This window comes from Pristis pectinata, chromosome 25 (assembly GCF_009764475.1).
Source record: "Pristis pectinata isolate sPriPec2 chromosome 25, sPriPec2.1.pri, whole genome shotgun sequence".
NCBI classification, from domain to species: domain Eukaryota; kingdom Metazoa; phylum Chordata; class Chondrichthyes; order Rhinopristiformes; family Pristidae; genus Pristis; species Pristis pectinata.
In genome coordinates, this window is record NC_067429.1 from 16,049,804 (window position 1) to 16,075,127 (window position 25,324).

General features: G+C 43.4%; 1 protein-coding gene across 1 annotated transcript in view; it reads right to left on the reverse strand.

Annotated features, from left to right (window-relative positions):
• Positions 1-21,442, reverse strand: part of mpp2b (MAGUK p55 scaffold protein 2b) — a 111,608-nt gene extending 90,166 nt beyond the window's left edge. Inside the window, 2 exon segments of the mRNA XM_052038592.1 lie at positions 5,342-5,460; positions 21,326-21,442. Coding sequence (XP_051894552.1) covers positions 5,342-5,460; positions 21,326-21,437 — 231 coding nt within the window. The 5' untranslated portion in view covers positions 21,438-21,442.
• Between the last annotated feature and the right edge of the window lie 3,882 nt (positions 21,443-25,324).

Genomic DNA, 25,324 nt, shown 5'->3' on the forward strand with positions numbered 1-25,324 from the left:
GAACTCCAAGTTTCAAACTGAGTCAATTTTCCAGTGGCATTTAAAACCCAGTGACTTCGCCCGGAACATGTTGAAAGAAGTAGTTATACTAATAATGGATCAGGACAGGACAGGACAGGACTTTTTTATTTAAGCTTAAGGCATAACACATGAGCCATTATGTGTTGAGTGCAACTATAGGATGGGTACATGTGAGTGCTGTGAGCTACTGCCCAGGGAACTCTAGGACTCACTCCAGTTCATTCATTGCTCATTAGACTCTATTGCTCTTCCAGCCACTTGGGGTCTGAAGGAAATCTACTTTTGAAGCCAAAAATCATTTATGCTCTAAAGTTAAAGATATTTTAAATATATACCATTATGTTTTTGTACCATCAGAAGTTAATGCTTAGCTCAGCATTCTAAGGAAAGGTACCATGGCTGCACATTCTGATAATGTAAATGATACTCTCTTGACATTTTTGAGCAATAACATTGAAATAAGTGAGCAAGATTGTACTGGAGGTATATTCAGGAAAATAACATATCTAGCATTCCTATCTAATCTTCTGAAAAAAAATGGTATCTTTGACAATACAGTACTCCCTGCACCAGAGTGTTAGCCTATGTTATGTCAGCCTGCACAATCTAGGCTGAAACTCCAGAAAAGGGGCTTAAACTCACAACATGGTAACTAATGAAAGTAGGTTAATTCAATACAAATTGCTTACTCCTGTGCATTGAGCTTGGAAACTCATTAAGTCACCACCAACTTAAGTATATTCTCTAGAAGATCAAAAAACAGTCTGATCATTTCCCATTACTCCACAACTTTCAAAAGCATCTGGAATACTACTCACAAGAACTGGAGGAGTTGCATTGAGTGAGATACAGTCACTATAATGATGACTATTATTTTAATTTTAATTTATTGACTTTTTAAGACCTGGATATTGCTGGTAAGGCCAACATTTATCACCTATCCCTAATTACCACTGAGAAAGTGATGGTGAGCCATCTTCTTGAACTACTATATCCTTTTGGTGAAGGTACTCCCACCACCTTGTTGGGCAGGGAGTTTCAAGACTTTGAATAGTATTGATAAAGGACCAACACTATCTTTCCTTATCCAGACAGCACGAGATCAAGAAGTGAACCAGAAAGTGGTGAAGTTCCTGTGCACCATGGTTAAGGTTGTGGGTTGGGACAATGCTGTTGGGGTAGTCCAGGTGAAAAACCCCAATGCACTTTGTAGATATTAAACACTGCAGCTACTGTGCATCAATGATGAAAGGTTTGGGGTGATTGATGGAATGGCAATCAAATGAACTGCTTCGTCCTGGATAGCACAAAGCATCTTCAGATTCTGACCTGAATAGAAACCAAAGCCAGCCAAGGGAACGGATGGCGCAAACAAAATTGTCCTCAATCTTGGAAGAGGAAGATCTAAGGCAATTATGACTCATAGAGTCATACAGCAGGGAAACAGGCCCTATGCCCCAACTTGTCCATGCCAACTGTGATGCCCAGTGAGCTAGTCCCATCTACCTGCATTTGGCCCATAGCCTTCTAAACCTATCCTACCCATGTACTTATCTAGGTGGCTTTTAAATGTTGCTAATGCCTCAACCACTATTTCTGGCAGCTCATTCCAAATACACACCACTCTTTGCGTGAAGAAGCTACTCCTGATGTCCCTTTTAAATCTCTTGCCTCTGCTCTCTTGTTTTTAGCACCCCCGTCCCTGGGAAAAAGACTATGTGCTTTCACCCTGTCTATGCCCCTCATGACCTTATATACCTCTATCAGGTCACCCCTCAATTTCCTACTTTCCAAGGAATAAAGTCCTGGTCTATGCAACCTCTCCTTGTAACTCAGGCCCCCAAGTCCAGGCCACATTTTGGTAAGTCTTTTCTGACTCTTTCTAGTTTAATAACATCTTTCTTATAACAGGTGACCAAAACTGTACACAATATTCCAAGTGTGGCCTCACCACCATCATATATAACTGCAACATAACTTCCCAACTCCTATACTCAGTGCCCTGACTGATGAAGGCCAGTAAGCCAAACACATTCTGAATTGTTTATCTAAACTACAAACAACAAAGGTTCCAGCACTGACTCCTGTGGCACACCACTAGACACAGGCCTCCAGTCTGAGAAACAACCCTCAGTCATCACCCTCTGCTTCCTACCACTGAGCCAATTATGCGTCCAATCCATTACCTCCCCCTGGATCCCATTCGATCTAAACATCCGGACTAGCCTGCCATGAGGGACCTTGTCAAAGGCCTTGCTGAAGTCCATATAGACAACTTCCACTGACCTACCCTGATCTATGCTCTTGGTTACCTCCTGGAAGAACTCCAAGAGATTTGTCAGACATGACTTCCCATGCACAAAGCTGTGCTGACTGTCCCGAACCAAACCCTGTCTTTCCAAATGTTGGTAGATCCCATCCCTCAGAATTCCATCCAGCAATTTACCACCACCAATGTCAGACTTACTGGCCTGTAGTTTTCTGGCTTGTTTTTGCTACCCTTTTTAAACAATACTACCACATTAGCCACTCTTCAGTTCTCCAGAACCTCACCTGTGGCAGAGACAAAACAAAAATCTCTCAAGGGCCTCCACAATTTCTTCTCTAGCTTCCCACAAGGATGCACCAGGTCAGGCCCTGGGGGTTTATCTATCTTAATGCACTTTAAAGCCTCCAATACCTCCTCCCTGCTAATTCAAATGTGGTCCAGGACATCACCACTCATTTCCCTCATTTCCTTAACTCCATCATTTTCTCCACAGTAAAAACCTGGAGAGAACTATTCATTAAAAATCTCACCCATTTCCTTTGGTTCTACACACAGATGGCCATACTGATAGCTAAGGGGACCTATTCTCTCCCTAGCCACCATTTTACTCTTAATGTACCTATAGAATCTTTTGGGATTTTGTCTCACCTTGCCTGTCAGATCCTTCTCATATCCTCTTTTTGCTCTCCTAACTTCTCTCCTGTGGACTTCTACACTTCTTGTAGCCATCACGAGATTCAATAGTTCTTAATTGCTTATGCATAGTGTATGCCTCCCTCTTTTTCTTAACCAGCACCTCAATATCTCTCATCAACCCAAAACCTGCCAGCCTTGCCCTTCACCCTAACAGGAACATGCAGGCCCTGAACTCTTGACATCACACTCATAAAGGCCGCCTCACTGCTCCTTCCATTCATCCTTCCATTCATTTATAACTACAGATACTGATCCACATGTGACACAAATAATTCATCAGGAAAAGCACAGATTGAATTACCGCTTTCTTGAAGTATATTTCTGCCTCATGAAGGGTCAAAAAGGCAAAGCTTCCTTTCAATGGATGCCCATGACTGGAGTTTTCCACCAAGCCCAAGGTTCATCAAAGTTGAATCAATTATAATTAAACCAGAGCCTATAGAATATGGTTGAATTATTTGATTCACAGAGGAAAATCCACTGCTAGTTTCAGTAAAGCAAAAGCTTAATTGTGATTAGGAACATTTCAAAATAATTACACAAAAATCAACATCACTGCAGTAGAAATTAATCTCAATCTCAGCAAGGCAATCTAATGGTATTCAAAATCTCACTTTAATTTACCACACTAATTCACAGCCTCTCAGTGGAATATTAATCATTAACTTTTAAATGTGTAAACCCATGACTTTGATGAAATTACTGTGGCACTGCATTGCTTAGGACATGAGCTGGTATGGGGCCAACATTACGCGATACCTGAGCAGGTACAGATGAGATTTGTGCAGCATTCTGTGGTGCTTTCATTGGAGTGGCCAGGCAGTGTAGAAGTATTAATCAGATTGCTTTTTGTCAGCAGTTTCTGACAAGCAGGAACAAGTCTAGAAAGATTGTCAGTCAGTGTGAGTTTCTAATGGTTAGCACGAACGCTAACAATGCGTCAATTAAAACCACGTTGTACCAGATGGCCATAGCAAATCTTGTGTAGAATTTGTTTGCAACGGAACTGCTGAAGCTGTTGCCAATAATCCTGTTACAAAACATAATAATTGCATCAGTGTAATAATGTTATTTCTTTTTAATCTAATCATGGTTGCAAATAAACTGAAAGCTAGAACATCGATCATATGTTGATAGTGTAAAAACTTGTTACCCTACCTTGTTGGTTTCGAAGAAACTGCTTTCCCAATTAATCCTCAACCCTTCAAAGCAAGACATCCATATTTAGCAGGGGTTTGCAGTCTCTCTTGACCTACCTCTGCTGCAGAGTGGGTGACTCATTTCAACTTTACTGACAGATATCTATGTGCAAAATTCCCCTGCCAACAAGTGCCTGAATAACAAATACTGGGCAATTTGCATCCACGATATCACTGGTGAAGAATCTTTCATCAGAGAACTTCTAAGATAAAATTCCTCCCTGCAGACAGCCTGCCCAATTTAAAGCAGAGAAACAAAGGTTGATCCACAAGTATACATGTACATTTACAATATTTGGGATTCTCTCACAATTCAGAGGAGTAGTGTTGGAAATTATGTAAAAATATTTGATTTATGGCATTCGAACACACAGAATTCTTCAAATATTAAGAAGAACATTTACTCTCTGTTTCTCTTATGAAAATGCAATTCACATATGAAACAGATTCAAGAAAAGAATATGTTCGCCTGTCAGAATTCTTTGGATCAATTTAGCAGCTGAACACCAGGTAACAAGATATTCTTACTTAACTCTTTACACCACTCTGTTGAATCTCAAGGGGAATCAGCCTGTTTTACTTGATTAAGTATTTAGTGGCATTTGTCAGCAGTTGATTTGTAAAGCATATTTGTGTATCCTTTTTATTAAACTTGCTTAAGGACCAACATCTGTACAGCAGAAGAGATAAACCTGCAATAACTGAAGACACAAGAAACTGCAGATGCTGGAATCTGGATCAAAACACAAACTGCTGGAGAAACTAAGCAGGTCAGGCAGCATCTCTGGAGGGAAATGAACAGTCGATGTTTCGTGTTGAGGCCCTTCATCTGGACTACAATGAGGGAGTGGGTCAGTGTCTAAGTAAAGCCTTCTGAAGCCAAAGTGCAGCAATGCACTTAAGTGGAAGAATCTGGGGGGACTTGATGAGGATGTGGGGAGAATAAAATAGGATCAGTGTAAATTGGTCTAGATGACTGTCCATTTAACTCCACAGATGCTGTCTGACCCACTGAGTTCCTTCAGCAGTTTGTTTTTTTGCAATAAATGAAGTTTCAGCATATTTAATGGTGATCTCTTTTGACTGATACATTCCTTCGGAAATGAAAACACAAAGCAAGGAATGCAACTTAAAAATCTACAGATTAAATAGTTACCTTAGCTAGTGACCGAACAATTGGGCTCTCCATGATTCCTCTCAGGAACAATAAATCTAGATCCTTGGCTCCAGTAGAGTTTGGTAAGTCATTCAAGTTGTCCAGGACCTGCTGCATAGCTATGGAAAGAACAGAGTGTACATTTCAGTTTGGAATTTTCCATATATGGAAACCATTAAACCCCACAGAAAGAATGAACACATACTAATGAGTCAATTGCAATGCCTGGTCCCCAGGCTTTTTGAATGCAAACTCCCGCATTCATTTGTACTTCTGAGAAAGAGTGAAGTAACCATATAACTTAAAATAAAAACTTTCACTTTCTTAGCACCTTTAACACAACAAGTGGAATACTGTGGGGAAGGGGGGAATGGGGAGAAAGGATATAGAGGTGACCAAATGTGTACAGTAATTCAACAGAGTTTTGAAAGTGGATCAAGGGCTGTGTGAAGGGAATTCCAAAGTATGACATTCCATCTGTAATGTTGGAATAGAAGGAGCAAGGAAAAGGGACAAGAGTTTGGAGAGGATGACTGTGGCTGGAGAAAGTGGCAGAGGAAGGCTAGGTAGGATCCTTGGTGACATTCACAAACAAGGCTGAGAAAAGGGTGAGCTGTGGGTTAGGGAGCCAGTGGGCAAGGACAAGGTTGTTAATTGAGGAGGTGCTATGGGGAATAAACTCAAAAGGTAATTTCTCAGTAACATGTTGCCCTTGGGGGTGATGATAGGTCTGCCAGGATCATATCAAACTCAACACAAGCTCAAGTATTTAGATCATTTTCCATACCTGACTTGGCCATTGCCATATCTCTAACAAACTCATACATGCTACTCATATACAGTAACAACAAGCAAATCATTCTGACAGGGATAGGGCACAGAAGTGACCAGTGTGGCATGACCCAACTGGACCAGAATCCAAATATTCTATCAGATTATACGCATGACCCAAACCAAACTCAACACATGTAGCTGGGTTCTGTCAGACCTGCGTCACATACCTAGGTTCTAGGATAAAATTTTGGAGCGCATTGAAGAAGTCAAGCACAATGCCCCACCTTCTTTTCAGGTCCAGGATCAGCTTATCTGATTTAACAAAGCAAGGCAATATGAGGCATCATTAATCTCAACAACAGAGAAGTGGTGAAGTTGGCTGATGACAGATGTGACTGTTTCCAGTTGGTAGACTGAGCAGCAGGCACAGCTGGAGCAGAGACACTACATTGTTCTATTGTCATTTGTTTGAACAGCAGGTAGCCCTGAAGGAGAAAGGTTACGCTTGACACTGGGAATAAAGCCCGAGAAGATGCCATAACAAATCTATTCTATAGTATGTGCATTAAAGCAAACTTACAATTCTTTAAATATACATGGCATATTTTATTTATGCAAAATACAGCTGGAAGCAAACTGTGCACTCTATACCAGACAATTAGAAGGCATTAAAAAAAACTGCTTTAACTGCACACACTGGGAATATCCTTAATACCTTTAGACAATATATTGACTGCTCACAAAGCCCAGGTGTTTGAAGTTCTTTACAGGCTGGTCATCTGATTTATAATGTCATACTGTAAGTTATTTCCATACTTATCTCTCCATTGTCCTTTGCTATCATGTTCTTGAGTTCAAACTGCTGGTTTTTGATATACCATAGGATAAAATATACTGTGCAGAGCTTCCCAAACCCATGTCAGTATTCTGATTCAAGGGAATTATGACTGCTGATGAACAGAAGTGAGATTAATGAAAATTTCGGAGACACAAGAGAGACTGCAGATGCTGGAAATCTGGAGCAACACATAAAATGCTGGAGCAACTCAGCAGGTCAGGCAGCATCTACGGAGGGAAATGAACAGTCGACGTTTTGGGTCGAGACACTTCATCAGGATTGGAAGGAAAGAGGGGAGAAGCCAGGATAAAAAGGTAGGGGGAGGGGGTGGAGAAAGAGCAGGCATTGGATCCCTCTCAATCTGCCCATCACCCACACATTCCCCCCTCTGGTTCCCGTCCTCACCTCCTTCCCTTCATTCCATGGTCCACTGTCTTTTCCTATCAGATTCCATTTTCTTCAGCCCTTTGTCATTTCCACCTATCTCCTCCCAGCTTCTTACATCATTCCCATTCTCCCCCTCCCTCACCTGCCTACCACACCCTTCTCACCCGGATCCACCTATCGCCCACCAGCTCCCCATACCCTTTTATAATGGCTTCTCCCCTCTTTCCAGTCCTAATGAAGGATCTTGACCCAAAATATTGAATGCCCATTTCCCTCCATAGATGCTGCCTGATCCGCTGAGTTCCTCCAACATTTTGTGTGTTTCTGAATGAGAATTTCCTCAGTCATGAGAGGCAGAACTTCACCATGTTTGTCACGAGATCACAATTTTTCCATATAATATCTGGTCACTAGCTATGTCTTACCATTTAAAAGCATAAACAATCATGAGTGATGACTAACAGATAACTGACTGAGAGTAGGGCATTTGAAAATTATGTCTCTAACATCTGGGATGCACAGGAGAAATCAGAAGATAGCATTTACCTACTGTGGTCCATCGACACCTGTAGCAGCTACTGTCAGTTCCCAGTAGTTCACACTCACTGTGCTGTCCAGGGTGCTGCCCTGAGCCCACATCTCAGCACTGAGTAACTGCATTGTTTGCCCAGTCTTCCCAATATCTGCCTTCACAGGCAGCCTCATCACACCGAGCCATGAGCTATTCATTTCTGACAGGGCACTAGCAAGCGCAGGGATTCGTGCCTGATTCCCACCACCGCAGTGCTGTCAGTAACACATGTTCCTTTATATAATGCTCTAATGATCCCTTTTAGCACTAATTTCATTCCCACTCTTGAACCGGAGAACACATCCTGAGCTCTAAGCAAGGTACTAGTGTAAGTAATTACAAGTGTGGTGTGTCACACCTTCAGCTATTGAAGCTTTGTGAGAAATTTCAAAATCCTTTCCTTTCCATCCCTCTGAAGAATACAAACCTATTTTTTTTGTATCTGCTTTGAAACTAAGACCAGCACTACCCCTTCTGTTCACTGTCCTATCTGTCTTTCCTGTGTTTATTTGTCCATCTTTAAATATTTTTCATTTAAAGAGATACCCACTTAGTTGTCCTGTTCACTCAGGTCCCACATAACCTGTTTCCTTCATTGCAGTGTACCATTGTTATGGGCAAAAGGTTTTACTGAGGTAAAGGATGCAGGGGTAAGTCTAACCAGAAGCAGGGGTCTTAGGTGATCTACTATAGAAAATTCTAACTCAAAATGGTTCACTTTTGCTGGGAGTGACAGTATATAAATATTAAGATGAAATATGTTAAACTCCATGAGGTTATAAAATTATCTCTGCTACATTTTGCACTGTACTATTGTATCCACAACAAAGTAAATATTTTTTAGCAATAAATCCTTTTTTTTAAACCCAATCTATGATTGAACTGAAAATCAAAAAAAAAACTGCAGATCTGAGATTAAGATACCTGGATAGGCATTTTGAAGATAATGATAATAACATGTTTTCAATTAAAGAATGCAACAGTGGCTATTAGTTTCAAAAAGACATTTGTCTCATTAATGATGGACTCACACTCCCTACTGCGATGTCATAGTAAGCAGCATTTATCCATGGCTGATTCAGAATTGACTTTGCACCAGGGTGCCAAGTCAACCCTGAAAATGCAATGGTAGCGTTCAATTGTATGTCCAATTACATTGCATGCCACTCTGCATGAAACTTGTTGCTAATACAGGACATTTAACAGAGATTGTTATTGTGGCATTTTAAACTAGGCTGTGGTGTTATATATTATTCAAGTAGAAGCAACCCAGGTGATGAAGACAGAATTTTCATTAATTCACTTATGATCCATCCTTGAGGCAACTATGTAGTGACATTTGCTGTTCTTGTGTGGAAGGCCAGCTTTTTCAATTATACCATGCAAGATAGTAAACAGAAAGCTCCAAGGATTAGAAAGATGTACACAGAGTGGAAAATGTTATTGGCTTTAAATAAAGAAGTCAAGCCAGAGAAAAGTAAGAAAAATATTGAACATGACAATGAGAAACAAACACTCAGTAAGCTATGTACAAAGGGAAAATAGACCAATTATTTTTTATAGAACTGTGGAGACCTTTGGAATATGCACTGACTTAGCTGATCTTCATTGCCAAGGCAATAGCGAACTGCAACTAACACAGTGTTCTGGCTTTGTGAAAAGGGAATATAGAGAAAATGGTCACATATATGTATTGACCGAGGATGGGACTGACCTACTTATCATGTCCACTTCCCCCAATGAGGCATGAAGAATCACCAGTGAAACAATAGACATCTAGCAGAAGAATCAACCTTACAAAGAGATGAGATAAAATTGAAGGGGTTAAAAGAGCAGCAGGCAAATCCTGAAGCTAACAATTGGTTGTTCGCATCCTTGTAGTTCTTCCTTTGTATCTCATAGATAAAATATTCCAGGCTTCAGTTAATCATAGAGAGAGATTTGTCATTTTCCTTTTTTGTGACTGGACAATTTGAGATAAATTGGTAATTTAGTAGACACAGGGTTTGAACTTCAGCAAAGTACTGTGGATATTATTAAAGCAATGTAAGCTTCATTTCAAGTTCTCTGCTCAAAACAGAAAAAGAAATGTTTACAACAGAGCACAAAAATCCTCAGTTGGCAGTGTAGTAGCTAATGACAAATAGATTTCTCTATCTCTTTCATTAACAAAGGCCTGCTGTAACCAATATATTTTGTGTTTTGTGTTACTCCTTGAATAAAATATATAGGAATATTTTATTAATACATCTGATAAGACATTGGATGCAAAACTAGAATCTATTCAGTGAGTGATTTATTAGCTAAAATACTTTTGGTTTATAGGACACACATGCTGCAGTTCTAGGCTTTGTACGGATTGCAAAACATATACCCACTCCTCCATACTGTAAAGACTGAAATCTAGATAATTAAATGGTTGATAAACTGATTAAAATAACCAACCCTAAATAATTCGCATTTTTTTAAACTGGCAGGGTTTATGAGTTTATGAGATATGTATCTTACACACAAAAATATGTGTAGTCTACACATCGTTAATATTTTGGAACTCCTTTCAATCAACTGTAAATTTAATCCTTGTAAAGATTCTTACTCATATTAGACTGAACAATTTGAAAAAGATGGCAGTGATTTGCATTTTGGATACTACCCAATGCTGTGGAGAATTGCATAGTTATTAGCATATCTGCAAGATCTTAAGAGAGACAAAAATGAAGGATCAACTCTTCATTCATCTAAAATGCCCATTCTTGCTTGCAAATTCCAGTTCATCCATTCACAACACAGTTTATCCCAACCTCAAACTCTATCTCATCCATCACTAACAACAATGGTCCTTATCTCAGGCATCACCTTTACTGTGATAGGTGCAACACAAGAAGTGTTGTCTGAGAAAAAAATCATTTACCCCATGATGTTCTGTCATCTTACAGGTCACTTACAATCTGTTTTGATATACATCCTCTGCCACTCATTAATCTCTTGAGGAAAAGCAATGAATATAAAGCTTGCCCAGAAAAGCTCCAGAATTTTAGTGTCTTCCTGAAGTTCCACAATCTAATTTAGTCCAGCTCTTCAAACAGACAACACACAACACAAATTCTTCCATTCCAAGAGTGTGGATGTAATTAAGTACCATGAAATGTTCTGTGGAAGACATGACTCTTTTTGGTTTTTCCTTACATTTACAAACCTCTAATCATCATTCCCAATTATATACTTATGCACCTTTATTTAAAGTGTTCATCATTGCAGTGTTAACTCCCCTTCATCTGAGCTTATTTTGCTTAATTATTATGTGGGAAAGAAATCTTTTAAACTCACAATTCATGACTTGCAAATTGTGAACTTGTAGTATCTAATTTTAGAATACTCTCTAGTTTAAATAGCCTGTACTAACAGCAGAAGTTTAAAAGCCAAAGTCACATGACTCAATACTTTATGCCATGCCAGTTGAGAATTCAGTTGAGATGGGATTCAGTTGAGAATCTCACATCATTGAGAACAGTAACGTCACAGAATGATCCCTGTAAATCTTCAATGAGCCCTTTTCAATGCTTCAATGTTTTCCTGACGTTGAAGTGCCCAAAACTTCTTCAATATTCAAATATGATCTCACTAATCAAGATTGGAATGACTTGCTATGGCTTGGTCAAAATTAATCTACCTTTAATTACTTGTACATGAAGTAAACCTAGAGAGATTCTCACATAGAAACAAATCATCTAACCCAGTCAACTCAATTCAGTGCTAATCTTCTATTTGAGAAATGTTCCTAATCCCATCCACTGATGCTGCTCGCAGTCAGCCTCTATACTTGTTCAGTTACCCATTCAACCCATTCTTAAATGGTGACTCCATTAACCCCAGTAGTGGACTCCCCACCTTTACAATCCACCATATACTCGTTTCTCCTCCTTTTGTCTTAAATTCCTTACATTTCACATCATAATAAACATCGCTCATTCTAATCTCTTCAGTCACAGCAATCAGCCCATTTCTGCTTAGTCTTCTAAATTGTTCTATCAAATCATTCCATCACCATCATATTCACCTTTTCTAAATCAACCCCAAAGGCATTGCTATGCAGTAACAGCTAGGTGAGATTTAAATGAAAAACACTATGATGCTGGAGGAACTCAGCAGGCCAGGCAGCATCCGTGGAGAAAAGCAGGTGGTCAACGTTTCGGGTCAGGACCCTTCTTCAGGATTGAAGATAGGAAAAGGGGAAGCCCAATATATAGGGGGGAAAAGCAGAGCAGTGATAGGTGGACACAAGAGGGGAGGTGGGGTGGGCACAAGGTGGTGATAGGTAGACGCAGGTCAGAGATAGTGATAGGCAGGTGCAGGGGAGGAGGGGAGAGCAGATCCACCGAGGGATGTGTCAAAGGTAAAGAGGAAAAAAAGAGGGGAAGAAAAAAGAGAAATAGGCTAGGAAAGGGAAGAAAAGAAGAGGCATGGTTGGGGGCAGGGTTGTGGGGATTACTTAAAATGGGAGAATTCAATGTTTGTGCCATTAGGCTGCAAGGTTCCAAGACTGAAAATTTTTCTCCAGGTTATTTAAACACATTTTTCTCTCTCAAGAATGTATGTCATGGAGATGTTAATCAACTCTGCCATGGAAGTCACCAGTTAGCACAAAGGTAAATGAAGGTTTGAGGCCTACAGGCAGCCAATGGATTAGTTAGCCATGACTTGCTGAATATTGTGTATACCATAATTTCTCTTACTTTAAAGTCACTTTCTATAAATTACCTAATAATTTGAATTTTTAAGGCATAAGTTGGATAATTCAATTTTTTTGGCAAAAGAAATTAAAAACTGAAAAAAAAGTGAATATTATCTAGTTAAAATCATACAGACAATACCAGTTGAGGAACCCTTACAAAATTAGTTGAATTGTAACAGCAATGCAAATACACAGATATAAAGGCATGTTGTTGCTTTTGCACTAGGCACTAGAATAAGGTTTAAAAATCATAAAACAAGTTATTCATTCTCACAGAGTCATACACCGTGGAACCATCCTTCAGACCACAGAGTCCACTCAACCATTTTGCATAAATCCTAGATTCAATGTATAGTACACATTTTATTCATAATTTTTAAAGCAATAAAATTTTGCCACTGTGCTTCAGTTACTCCTAGCAAATACATCAGTCCATGCTTAATGATGGGGTGGAATGCTGTAGAGTTAATATGACAAAAACTTATGAAGCGAAACATAAAAATTGAACTTTAATTTTATTCATGTGCAATTATATGAAATTAGCAAGTTGTTACTTTTCCGGGGTAGTTCACAAAATATCAATTGATGACATTCAACATTACATCCACATTATATGCCAAATTAGTAAAGTAAATGCACGGCATCTCCCAGAATCCTGGATTCTTATAATCGCCACACTCAGGACTTTGGTGGGGCCAGAGTAGCAGATTTTCCAGATTATTGAAAGTTAGTCCTGTTACTATTCTTTTAATTCATTTTTGTTAGATTTTACGCAGTAATATAATAAATTTTCCAGTGAGCCAGGTGAGTTTAAAGGAGCATAGAAATGGGGTCCCAATGAGGTTAAAGGGAGCTTGGGAAACAGGGCCCTAACAAATTTAAAGGGAGCTCAGGAAATGGGGCCCCGGTGAACTTAAAGGGAATGAGTGTGACAGAACCAGGTGAGCCAGATACAGAACAAAAAATTCAGATAGCAGATTATTATAATTTAACTGTAATTATTAACCTCTTTTGAAGCTGGATCATTCACTGTAAATCTGTTACATATGCATACTGTATATGCCAGAACTACCTCTCACTATGCTCTTAAACTACTTACCTGCACAAAGCCTCGAGCTTCCCTCTAACAAATGGGGATGTGTATATGATGTATGTGTTTAATAACTAAAATTGGAACCTCTTGACTTAAAATTTCCACTTCCAACATATTCCCCATAAGTGGAAGTTGAAACAAATTATAGACATTATCAGTGCTTTTGCTCAGTTATTTTCTTTGTGCCAATAATCAAATATCATGGTTACTAAAAGCATTTGGTTTATGAGTGGATACTTGCTGAGGTAAAAATGGCAATGTTGCTAAAATGTCTAAATGTATCGGCAGGATCATGACTATTCTGTTATTATACATGAAGTATGCATTGTCAGCTCAGGGACCAGTCTCAAATTGCTATGTGTTAAGTGCCACATGCAACCAGATCATTGGAGTTATACTGCTAGGTGCACACCCACCCAGATCGAAGAAAGGCCAATAGCAAAGGATCACTGAAAGTTAAAAAAAATGCAGATGCTGGAAATCTAAAGGAAATAGAAAACCACAGGTTTAGAGTCATGGAGTTGTACAGCATCAATACTAACCCCACTTGCTTGCATTAATTCCTTTTATGCCTTGTTCATTCAAACACCTGTAAGATGCCTCTTAAATGTTGTTACTATTCCTTCCTCCACTACTTCTTTGAGCAGCTCATTCAAGATACCAACTATTCTTTATGTGAAAAATAATGGCTATTTCCCCTCTACACTCTCCATCCTAATGCAGAGTCTCAACCCGAAATGTCAACTATCCCTCTGCCTCCTCAGATGCTGCCTGACCCACTGAGTTCCTCCAGCAGTTTGTTTATCACTCTTGTACTCAAAGCCTCAGCTGATGAAGACAAGCATGCTGTATGCCTTCTTCACCACTCTGTCTACCTGTGTTTCAGGAAACTATGTACTTGTACTCCAAGGTCGCTCAGTTCAACATCACTCTCCAAAGTCCTACCATTCACCATGCATGTGCTGCCCTGGTTTAACGTCCCAAAATGCAGCACTTCATTTAGTTAAATTCCATCTGTCATTCTCTTGCCCATTTGCCCAGCTGATTAATATCCTGTTGCAACCTTAGACAATCTTCTTCACCGTCAACTATACCATCAATTTTGGTGTTATCTGCATACTTACTAACCATGCCATCTACATTCTCATCCAAATCATTAATATATATGATAAACAGCAGAGGACCCAGCACTGATCCCTGTGGGACACCACAGGTCGCAGATCTCCAGTCTGAAAAACCCTCCACTAGCACTCTCTGCCTCTTACCACCAAGGCAATTTTGTATCCAATTGGCTAGTTTACCCTCGATCCAGAGTTCTTATATGAAGGATTTTCAATCCAAGACATTAAATCTGTTTCTCTTTCCACAGATACTGTCTGCCTTGTGAGTACTTCCACCATTTTCTGTTTTTATTGCAAAGGACTATTTTTGCATGCACATGAACGCCGGCACAGGGTTCTGCTCACAGATTTTTATAATAAAGAGTATTTTGGATGCCTACACATTTTAAAATATTGTTCCACATCAAACTATCATTATGCAGTGAATTGGAATTGGAATTGGTTTATTCTTGTCACTTGTACCGAGGTACAGTGAAAAACTTGTCTTGTATACCGATCGGACAGATCAATTCATTACACAGTGCATTGTAATAGTACAAGGTAAAACAACACAACTATGACATGGACTCTTGGCAATGAAGATTCAATTGGGGGAAGGGAAAAGTAGGTGACCATGTTGTACTATTTGGCTTTAGACGCAACAATTGTTGGAACTTGCATAAACTGTTGGATATTTTTGAGACCATGTTTGGTTAAATACATTATAAATGAACAATGGAGTGCTATGATTAATATTTAAGTGAGAAACATACCAACTTTGGTTGTTGCTCTGCTGTCCTCCAGGGCAACTTTATATTTCCTTATCATTTAATAACAAATGCCAATGGAAGAATGTTATGATGTGAATCTTCTCCATGGATTGTCACCTCATTGTGTTGGAGAAGCTTATGTGGTCCTGAGATCCCGAGAGCGATGCCATCTGGAACTGTGCTCCTGGTAGGGTCACCCATGGCGGTAAGGTCAATGGTGAGGTCCCTGACAAAGAACAATCCAACCAAGACCTCAACGGTGGAACAGGCAGACAAAGTTATTTCAAACTCAACGGCTGTGAAGGCGGATGAAGGCTGCAGCAAATCCATCAGCTCCAACAGTCATGGTTTCCATGCCATTGGAGTTAGTTGGTTGATTTGTGAAGTATCGTGTGCTTTTTGCAGTGCAACATCAAGTACACGTTAAACAAATACATGCACAGGCATCTTGGTTCTGTGGACTACTTCTGATCGACGGAACGAAGACCATCATCCTTGACCTCGAGGGATAGCCACGATGACGATGATGATGTGAATTTACCTTACACAATGATTTCACAATACTAACGGGGTTTCCAGTGAAGTGATCAGTATAAGCATAGGGGTAGGAAACCAAGTAGGTGAATAATTCAATTTCAATCCAGTCTATCAAGCTCCAAGTACCAGTCCCAGCTGACAGACCTTTTCACATTATGAGCCTGAGGGAAAATTGTAACCCGTATCTCTTTTTTGGAAACTGATTTACTGCAAATTTCCAGCAAAGAGCTTAATTTGAAATGACTGCGCTGCCCAGACTTATGGCCTCTATCACTAGAATGATAACAAGAGAGGGAGCACCACCACCAAGAGGTTCCCCTCCAAGTCACACACCATCCTGGCTTGGACAATATTGGCATTCCTTCATTGTTGTAAAGTGACTTCAATTGCATCATCGAAGCGGCTGGACGATCCGGCAGTGCCGACAGCAGACTGGACAGCACCTCCAGACTCTTGATGGAAACGGTTAAAGATGCCAAGTTGTGCGATGCCTTCAGCACCCCTGCAGGCGGAGCACAACCGCAACACACCTGGTTAAGGTTGGACGGCTCAGCCTTTCCAGGATCTGTTTCCCTCTCTGCTCCTTGATATCCCTGTTACTATTGGGCGGCCTATAAAAAACACCCAGTAAAGTTATTGACCCCTTCCTATTCCTAACCTCCACCCACAGAGTCTCCGTAGACAATCCCTCCAGGACGTCCACCTTTTCTGCAGCCGTGACACTATCTCTGATCAACAGTGCCACTCTGCCACCTCTTTTGCCTCCCTCCCTGTCCTTTCTGAAACATCTAAAACCCAACACTTGAAGTAACCATTCCTGTCCCTGAGCCATCCAAGTCTCTGTAATGGCCACCACATCACAGCTCCAAGTACTGATCCACGCTCTAAGCTCATCCGCTTTGTTCACAATACTCCTTGCGTTAAAACAGACACATCTGAAACCATCGGTCTGAGCGCGTCCCTTCTCTACCACCTGCCCATCCTCCCTCTCGCACTGTCTAAAAGCTTTCTCTATTTGAGAGCCAACCGCCTCTTCCCCAGTCTCTTCAGTTCGGTTCCCACCCCCCAATAATTCTAGTTTAAATTCTCCCCAGTAGCCTTAGCAAATCTCCCCGCCGGGATATTGGTCCCTCTGGGATTCAAGTGCAACCCGTCCTTTTTATACAGGTCACACCTGTTCCAAAAGAGGTCCCAATGATCCAGAAATCTGAATCCCTGCCCCCTGCTCCAATCCCTCAGCCATGCATTTATCCTCCACCTCATTCTATTTCTATACTCATTCATGAACTTTAAAAAAAGAAATCTGAAATCACGTTAGGGTAATTCACACCCATAAACAAGAGCTAAAATATGCAGTTTACAATGGGACCAGGCTTCATTAAACACATTGATGACGCCTTTCTATACATTAAACACAGAAGCGTGTCAACCCTTAATGACACACTTCCCATGGTAACAACAACTTTTTAAAAGTTGTTTTTCAGTTAAGAGCTTACTTTACCAGTTGCAGCAGCCAGAGCAGCGGAAGGGAGGACCAGCAGCTTTTTAAAAGTTGTTTCTGATTGGCTAAGTGTGTGGCAACTCAGCCAATAAAAAGGTAGGGTAAAATGGAGTGGTCATTGTGACAGTGCAGAGCTGAGGTTCGGGCTTGGGCTCCTTCAGTGAGGAGGCTTTTTATTTTCCTGTTAATCGGTGACCTTTGACTTACCTGGCAGGGAATCGTTGGTGATCAGGACGGCCAAGGTTCCACCAGGACAGATTCGTGGCAGATCTCTGCAGACACCGACCCTGAAGGAAAGATATCGAGGACTCTTCGCGTTCAAGCGGCTGCCTGATGAGAGCTTAATTAGCTGACACAGAGGAGGATCCTAATGCTGATTGGGAAACCAGTCTAACTCCTCTGTTCAGCAATCGACCACATCAGGATGGCGGCAGCGACGAGCACCTCGGGAGGAGGGATCCGCAATACTGTCAGAGTGACGGTGAAGGACCTCAGCGATGGGAACCCTTTCACAAGGGACCTCTTCATCAGGAACGTCTTGCTGGATACATGCAATTTTGAGGCGAAGGACATCTACTGCCTCCAGGACTTCATGGGTAATGGATACTTCGACGTTACCTTCAAGCACCAGACAGGATGGCAGAAGCTGCTGCAGGACTTTCGAGAGAAGGGGAATAAAGCTCTGCTGACACTGCTGAAGGTGCAGCCACTCTTCACCCTCCCCACCCAGAAGGAATATGTGGTAACGGTGCACATGTTTAACCCACATGTGCCCACGGTGGATGTCCTCACCTTCCTGGCTCGGTACATTGTCGGAGCAGGAAGCTGCGTTGACATCAAAGATCTGTTCGGGATCTGGACCAGCAAGTGCCAGGTGAAGGTCAAGTTGAGAGTGGACGCCAATGGATCCATCATCCACTCCCCCGCAGTGTTTGCCATCGGAGGGAACCGTGGATACATGGTGTACGTGGGACAACCCAGGGTGTGTCACAACAAGCCTGGACACGTGGCAGCCCAGTGATAAGATACGATAAGATTTCTTTATTAGTCACATGTACATTGAAACACACAGTGAAATACATCTTTTGCATAGAGTGTTCTGGGGGCAGCCCGCAAGTGTCGCCATGTTTCCGTCGCCAACATAGCATGCCCACAACTTCCTAACCTGTACGTCTTTGGAATGTGGGAGGAAACCGGAGCACCCGGATGAAACCCACGCAGACACAGGGAGAACATACAAACTCCTTACAGAGAGTGGCCAGAATCGAACCTGGGTCGCTGGCGCTGTAAAGCATTACACTAACCGCTACACTACCATGGCTGCCGTGCAGCGCAGTCATCTGTAAGAACTGCAAGCAGGAAGGTCACCACACACAGGACTGTCGGGAAAGCAAATGTTGCAACCTGTGCGGGGAAGCAGGCCACCTCTACAAGCCCTGCCCAAAATGGGCCTGTACCTACGCACAGGCAATAAGAGGGGATGCCAGCACCAGCAACACCCCGAGGAACACTGACACACCCCTCACCAGCACAGGTACCTCAGAAGAGAACGAGGCCAGGAGGGGTGAGGTCAGACCGACCGCCTTGAGCCCCCAACCCCTAGCCACAGACCCCCAGCCCCCTCCCCAAGAGGAGGAGTCAATGGAAGAGGGAGTGGAGGAGGGACAAGGAGGAGAATGGCAGGTGGTGAAGAGGAAGAAGGCACAGAAGACACCACCAAAGAGACAACGGGCCATGGAAAACAAGGGGACGGGAAAGAAAAGAATAATGCAGCAGATGGACACCAGCAACCTCTCCTCGTCAGAGGATGGAAGCGGCAGCGGAAGCCGGCGACAGAGGCAGAGGAAGCGGCAGAATGGAGGAGGGGAAACCAAAGAGAAACAACAGACAGGAAGAAGCGAGGGAAGAAACCTACCTGCCGATCCCCAGCTCCGGGAGACCAGGAGCAGCACAGAGGCCGTTGCCCCCCAGCTCCAGGAGACCGGGAGCAGCACAGAGGCTGTCGCTCCTCAGCTCCGGGAGACCGGGAGCAGCACCACATCCAATGCACCCCAGCACCAGGAGATGAAAGATACTGGACCACCAGAGAAAAGGACAGGGGCACAGGCAGATCCCCCCCAGAGGCACCTCCAGCCTCACCACAAGGGACCCCACACCCAGGGGGAGACCACTCCCAATGTCTGAGCCCGGAATCAGTGAGGTTCACCAAAGCTGTGGGCATGAGGGCTCAGGACAAATGAAAATGGACTGTGTGAGTGGTACTGAACTCCAGAAGAGCCATGGAGATAAAACTGGCATCTCTAGACATGCGCAGTGTGAAGAGCACTGCACGATGTGTTAACGCCTTGCAGTTCCTTGCCAAGGTAAAGGCGGATGTGACTTTCTTGCAAGAGCGCGGGCTGCCACACCTCCGCAACTATCGAAGGTGGTCGTGACGGTGGACCCACGGACTGTTGTTATGGTCGGGAGGCAATGATTGTTGCACTTCCGGCCTGGGGATTCTGATGCGGGGGGGGCAACTTCCCAATCACCTAAGTCAGAGAGATAGTGGGGGGGCGGCTCCTTGTGGCAGATGTGATGTACCGGAACACTCCACTCCAGTTAATTAATGTATACGCCTTGCCCGTGCGCAGTGAGCGGCTGGCCATCCTTCAGCAGCTCCCACCGCTGCTGGCGACATCCCGGCCGGTCGTTCTGGCCGGCGACTTCAACTTCATCATCGATGTGGCTGGACGATTCGGCAATGCCGAGAGCAGACTGGATAACACCTCCAGACTCCTGATGGAAACGGTAAAGGATGCCAAGTTGTGCGACACCTTCAGCACCACTGCAGGCGGAGCACAGCCGCAACACACCTGGTCGAGGTCGGACGGCTCAGCCTGGTCCCAGATCGACTTCCTCTTTGTGTCGGAGCTAATCACAGTCAGATCCACCGACGTCACACCAGTGTCCTTCTCTGACCACCGTCTCCTTTGGGCCTCCTGTCACCTACAGGAGGACCAGAAGGCAGGCAGGGGGATGTGGAAGTTGAACTTCAAGCTGCTGACCCCAGAGAGCATTGAGGAACTAAAGAGGGATTACGCAGGCTGGAGAACCGTGAAACCCTTCTTTGACTCCCCTGTGCACTGGTGGGAAGCGACAAAGGAGAACATCAAGAGGTTCTTCATTTGCGGAGGGGTCCAGAAAGCAAGACAAGGTCAGAGGGAACTGTGCCAACTCCAGACAGACCTGCAGCAACTTCTTCTTCTGCAGTTGAGGGGTTGGATATGAGGGAGGAACTCCAAGAGGCAAAGAGCCAGCAAGCCCAGCTCCACGCCTCCGAATCCTCCAAGGTTATCTTCTGATCCAGGGTCTGCTCTGTGGAACAGGTTGAGACGAGATCACATTTCTTTTTCCAAAAGGTGCACAGGGGGAGGTCTGTGATCCACAGCCTTAAGGAAGAGGATGGCTCAGTAACATCCTCGCAGAAAGACATATTAAGGATCTGCAGATCCTTCTATGCCAGTCTGTACGACAAAACGGCCACAGACAGCACCGCCTCTCAGAACTTCCTGTCCTCTATCACAGAGGTCTGAGATGACAGCAAGCAGGAGAGTCTGGACCAGCCACTGACCCTGGAGGAGCTGACTGGCTCCGCCCGTTCTCTTGATTCAAATAAAACTCCTGGAAGCGACGGCTTACCGGCAGAGTTGTACTTGGCTCTGTGGGACTGGATGGGCCCGGATTTGTTGGAAGTGTACAACGCTATGCTTCTGTCTGGCAGCATATCAGAATCCATGAGGAAGGGCACCATTACCCTCATCTACAAGGGGGAGAGGGAGGACATCAGAAATTGGAGACCCATCTCACTGTCAAATATGGATTATAAGATTCTGTCCAAGGCCATCGCCAACAGGGTCAAGTCTGCTCTGGGACAGGTTATCCACCTGGACCAAACCTGTGCTGTACCTGGCAAGAAGGTTTTTGACAGCTTCAAGGAACAGAGGGGTGGACACCTGCCTGGTCAGCTTGGACCAGGAGAAGGCCTTCGATAGAATATCACACACAGACAGTACATGTTGCACATGCTCTTCAAAATGGGCTTTGGGGAGGGAATCAGGAATTGGATCCAACTGCTCTACACAGACATCAGTAGCACAGTCCAAATCAATGGGTGGGAAACAGACCGCTTCCCCATCAAGTCTGGAGTCAGGCAGGGCTGCCCTCTCTCCCGTCTTGTTCGTGTGCTGTATAGAACCCTTCGCCGAATCCACCAGGAAGGACGAGAGCATCAGAGGGGTGATGTTGCCAGGCAGTGAGGTCACCCAGGTGAAAACCTCCCTATACATGGATGATGTCGCCGTCTTCTGTTCAGACCCACGGCCAGTTTACAGATTGATCAGCATCTGCGATCAGTTTGAGTTGGCATCAGGGGCCAGAGTTAACCGCGCGAAGAGCGAGGCCATGCTCTTTGGCAACTGACCCGACCGATCCAACGTCCCCTCCACCATCATGCCTGACTACCTGAAGGTGCTGGGGATCTGGTTCGGAGGGGCCGGGACATGCAACAAAAATTGGCGGGAGCGATTGGGAAAGTGAAGCAGAAACTTGGACTGTGGGAACGGCGCTCCCTCTCAATAACTGGGAAGAACTTGGTCACCAGGTGTGAGGTGCTCTCAGGGCTGCTATACTTGGCGCAGGTGTGGCCTGTTCCTCGCTCCTCTGCCTTGGGAATCACCCATGCCATCTTCCAACGGGTCGCCATGCACAAGTCCCTGGACAATGGGGGCAAAAAGTGTCCCCAGTGTCGCCCTCGTCGTGATGACCACCTTCGTCTGTGGCTGCATCAGGCTGTGTGTGGAACCAAAGAACGTGGGCACCAAGTGTCACTACGTGCCAAGGTTCTACCTGTCCTGGTGTTGCAAAGGATGGGCCTAGCCCCGACGCTGCACAACGTCCCTGTCAGCTGGACACTGCCGCACTACCTGTCCTTTGTGAAAAAGTTCTTCCAGACCAACACCTTTGACCACAAGTCCATCAGGCAGCAGTCAGCACGGAACATCCTGCAGACACTGCAGGAGAAGGACTCAATAGATACTGTGGGGTGGTTCCCTGAGCAGACTGTCCAGACCATCTGGCAAAATGCCTCATCGCCACAACTCACCAACAAGCACCAAGACCTCACTTGGCTGGCGTTGAGGGGGCCCTCCCAGTCAGATCCTTCCTGCATGGTCGAAACATTAGTCCCAGCGCGTGCTGCCCCTGGGAGGACTGTGCTGGGGACGAGACGGTCACCCACCTCTTTGCAGGCTGTGGGTTTGCCAGGAGGGTGTGGCGAAAGATGCAAGGGACCTTGTCACGTTTCATCCCCAGCAGCTGTGTAACAGAGGATTCTCTGAGCTACGGGCTGTTCTTGGGGACACACACACAGACGGACATCAACTGCTGCTGGAAGGTCATCAACTCGGTGAAAGACACCCTTTGGTCTGCCCGAAACTTGTTGGTCTCCCAGCACTGCGAGATGTCCGTAGGGGAATGCTGCCAACTGGTACATTCCAGGCTGCAGGAGTACGTGCTGAGGGATGCACTGAAGCTGAGTGCAGCCAACGCAAGGTCTCGGTGGGGAAGGACAACAGTTTAAGGTTCTTCTGCCACTGGAGAGGGAGGAGTGGGGACAGGCGAGGAAGCCCCTTAAATATTGTAAATATGGGATTGGGGTAGCACCCCAGGGAGCAACACGAGTGGCATCAGTGCTGTGTTTTTTTATATATAAAAAGGTAACACTAATGATGGATCCGTATATGTATGTAAAGGTTTGCACTGTTTTATTGTTGTAAATAGCTTTTTTTTATGATGAATAAAGTTTATTTTGGAATAATAAAAAAATAAAGTGCCTTGGAGCATTTTGAAGATGAAAAAATTTTTTTATTAATCCCAAAACACCATGGAAATACATTTATTACAGGCAAGGAGGCAGAGTTATTATCATCTTCGTCAGGGCAACTAGGGATGGGCATTAAGTGCCTGTGATGTCCACATCCCACAAATGGTTAACTGACATTCACATGCAAATATGAAATCCCATAGAAGCACATTCACAACTTCTGATTGTTATGATCCTGAAATGGATATATTGCACTGATACACTGGAACTCAGAATCTGTTAATTTCTTACATCAGATTGACATTTTCAGCACCTGTGATTATCAGGTTCAGTTAGAACATGATTATTTCAGAACTGGAAATGCTAGTTTCATAATTCCCTGCATTGAAGTCTCATGGTTCTCTCATAACTTACATTTGGAATGTGCTGCACCTTGTTAGGCTGGCCATTCTCAACTTCATGACCATTTCTGATATTTATCTCTCTTCCTCATAGCTCTCTGATCATAGTTTGATTCCAATATGTCTCATCCCACATAATAAATTCATCAAGCAGTTTTATCTCCTATGCTAAAAGCTTCCTAACACAATCAATGTTCTGATCTGTGCCAAGACCTGTTTGTCTGCATGTCAAGGTACTTCATTTTCATGTAAGGAATAAGCTTACAATCAATATCACTGGACAAGATTTGTGACATTGAAGTGTATAGGTTTCAGGTTTCAATCTCATTTTGTTTTGATTTAACCAGAATCAGGTTCTGTATCTGGTGATCCCTTTGAATACATATTTCATTATATCAATTCCATTACCAAGTCAGTTTTCTTCCCACAGTTGTATACTGCATGCCGTGACCACTTTGCACCCTTAGCACTATTGAAACCCTCATCTTGAGGCCTGGAGTTTTAAAGCCTTCCCACATTAGAATTTAACATTTATAATAACCTCCTATTCCAGAATAAGACAATCTCCTGCACAGAGTCCATTAGATTCAATGGGTCATTTCTACCTCCAATATACTCCCATCCTCCCCTCAACCAACTTCAGCTCCCAAGAGCCTAGTGGATGTTTTCATAGAACATAGAACAGTAGAGCACAATACAGGCCATTCGGCCCACAATGTTGTGCCGACCTTTAAACCTCGCCTAAGATTATCTAACCCTTTCCTCCCACATATCCCTCCATATCTTAAATTCCTCCATATGCTTATCTAGTAATTTCTTGAATTTGATCAATGTACCTGCCTCCACCACCACCCCAGGCAGCGCATTCCATGCCCCAACCAATCTCTGGGTAAAAAACCTTCCTCTGATATCTCCCTTGAACTTCCCACCCATTACTTTAAAGCCATGTCCTCTTGTATTGAGCATTGGTGCCCTGGGAAAGAGGTGCTGGCTGTCCACTCTATTCCTCAATATTTTATACACCTCTATCATGTTTCCTCTCATCCTCCTTCTCTCCAAAGAGTAAAGCGCTAGCTCCTTTAGTCTCTCCTCATAATGCATACTCTCTAATCCAGGTAGCATCCTGGTAAATCTCCTCTGCATCCTTTCCAACGTTTCCACATCCTTCCTATAATGAGGTGACCAGAACTGGACACAGTACTCTGTGCGGTCTAACCAGAGTTTTATAGAGCTGCATCATTACTTCGCAGCTCTTAAACTCAATCCCTCGATTTATGAAAGCTAACACCCCATAAGCTTTCTTAACTACCCTATCCACCTGTGAGGCAACTTTCAGGGATCTGTGGATATGGACCCCCAGATCCCTCTGCTCCTCCACACTACCCAGAATCCTGCCATTAACTTTGTACTCTGCCT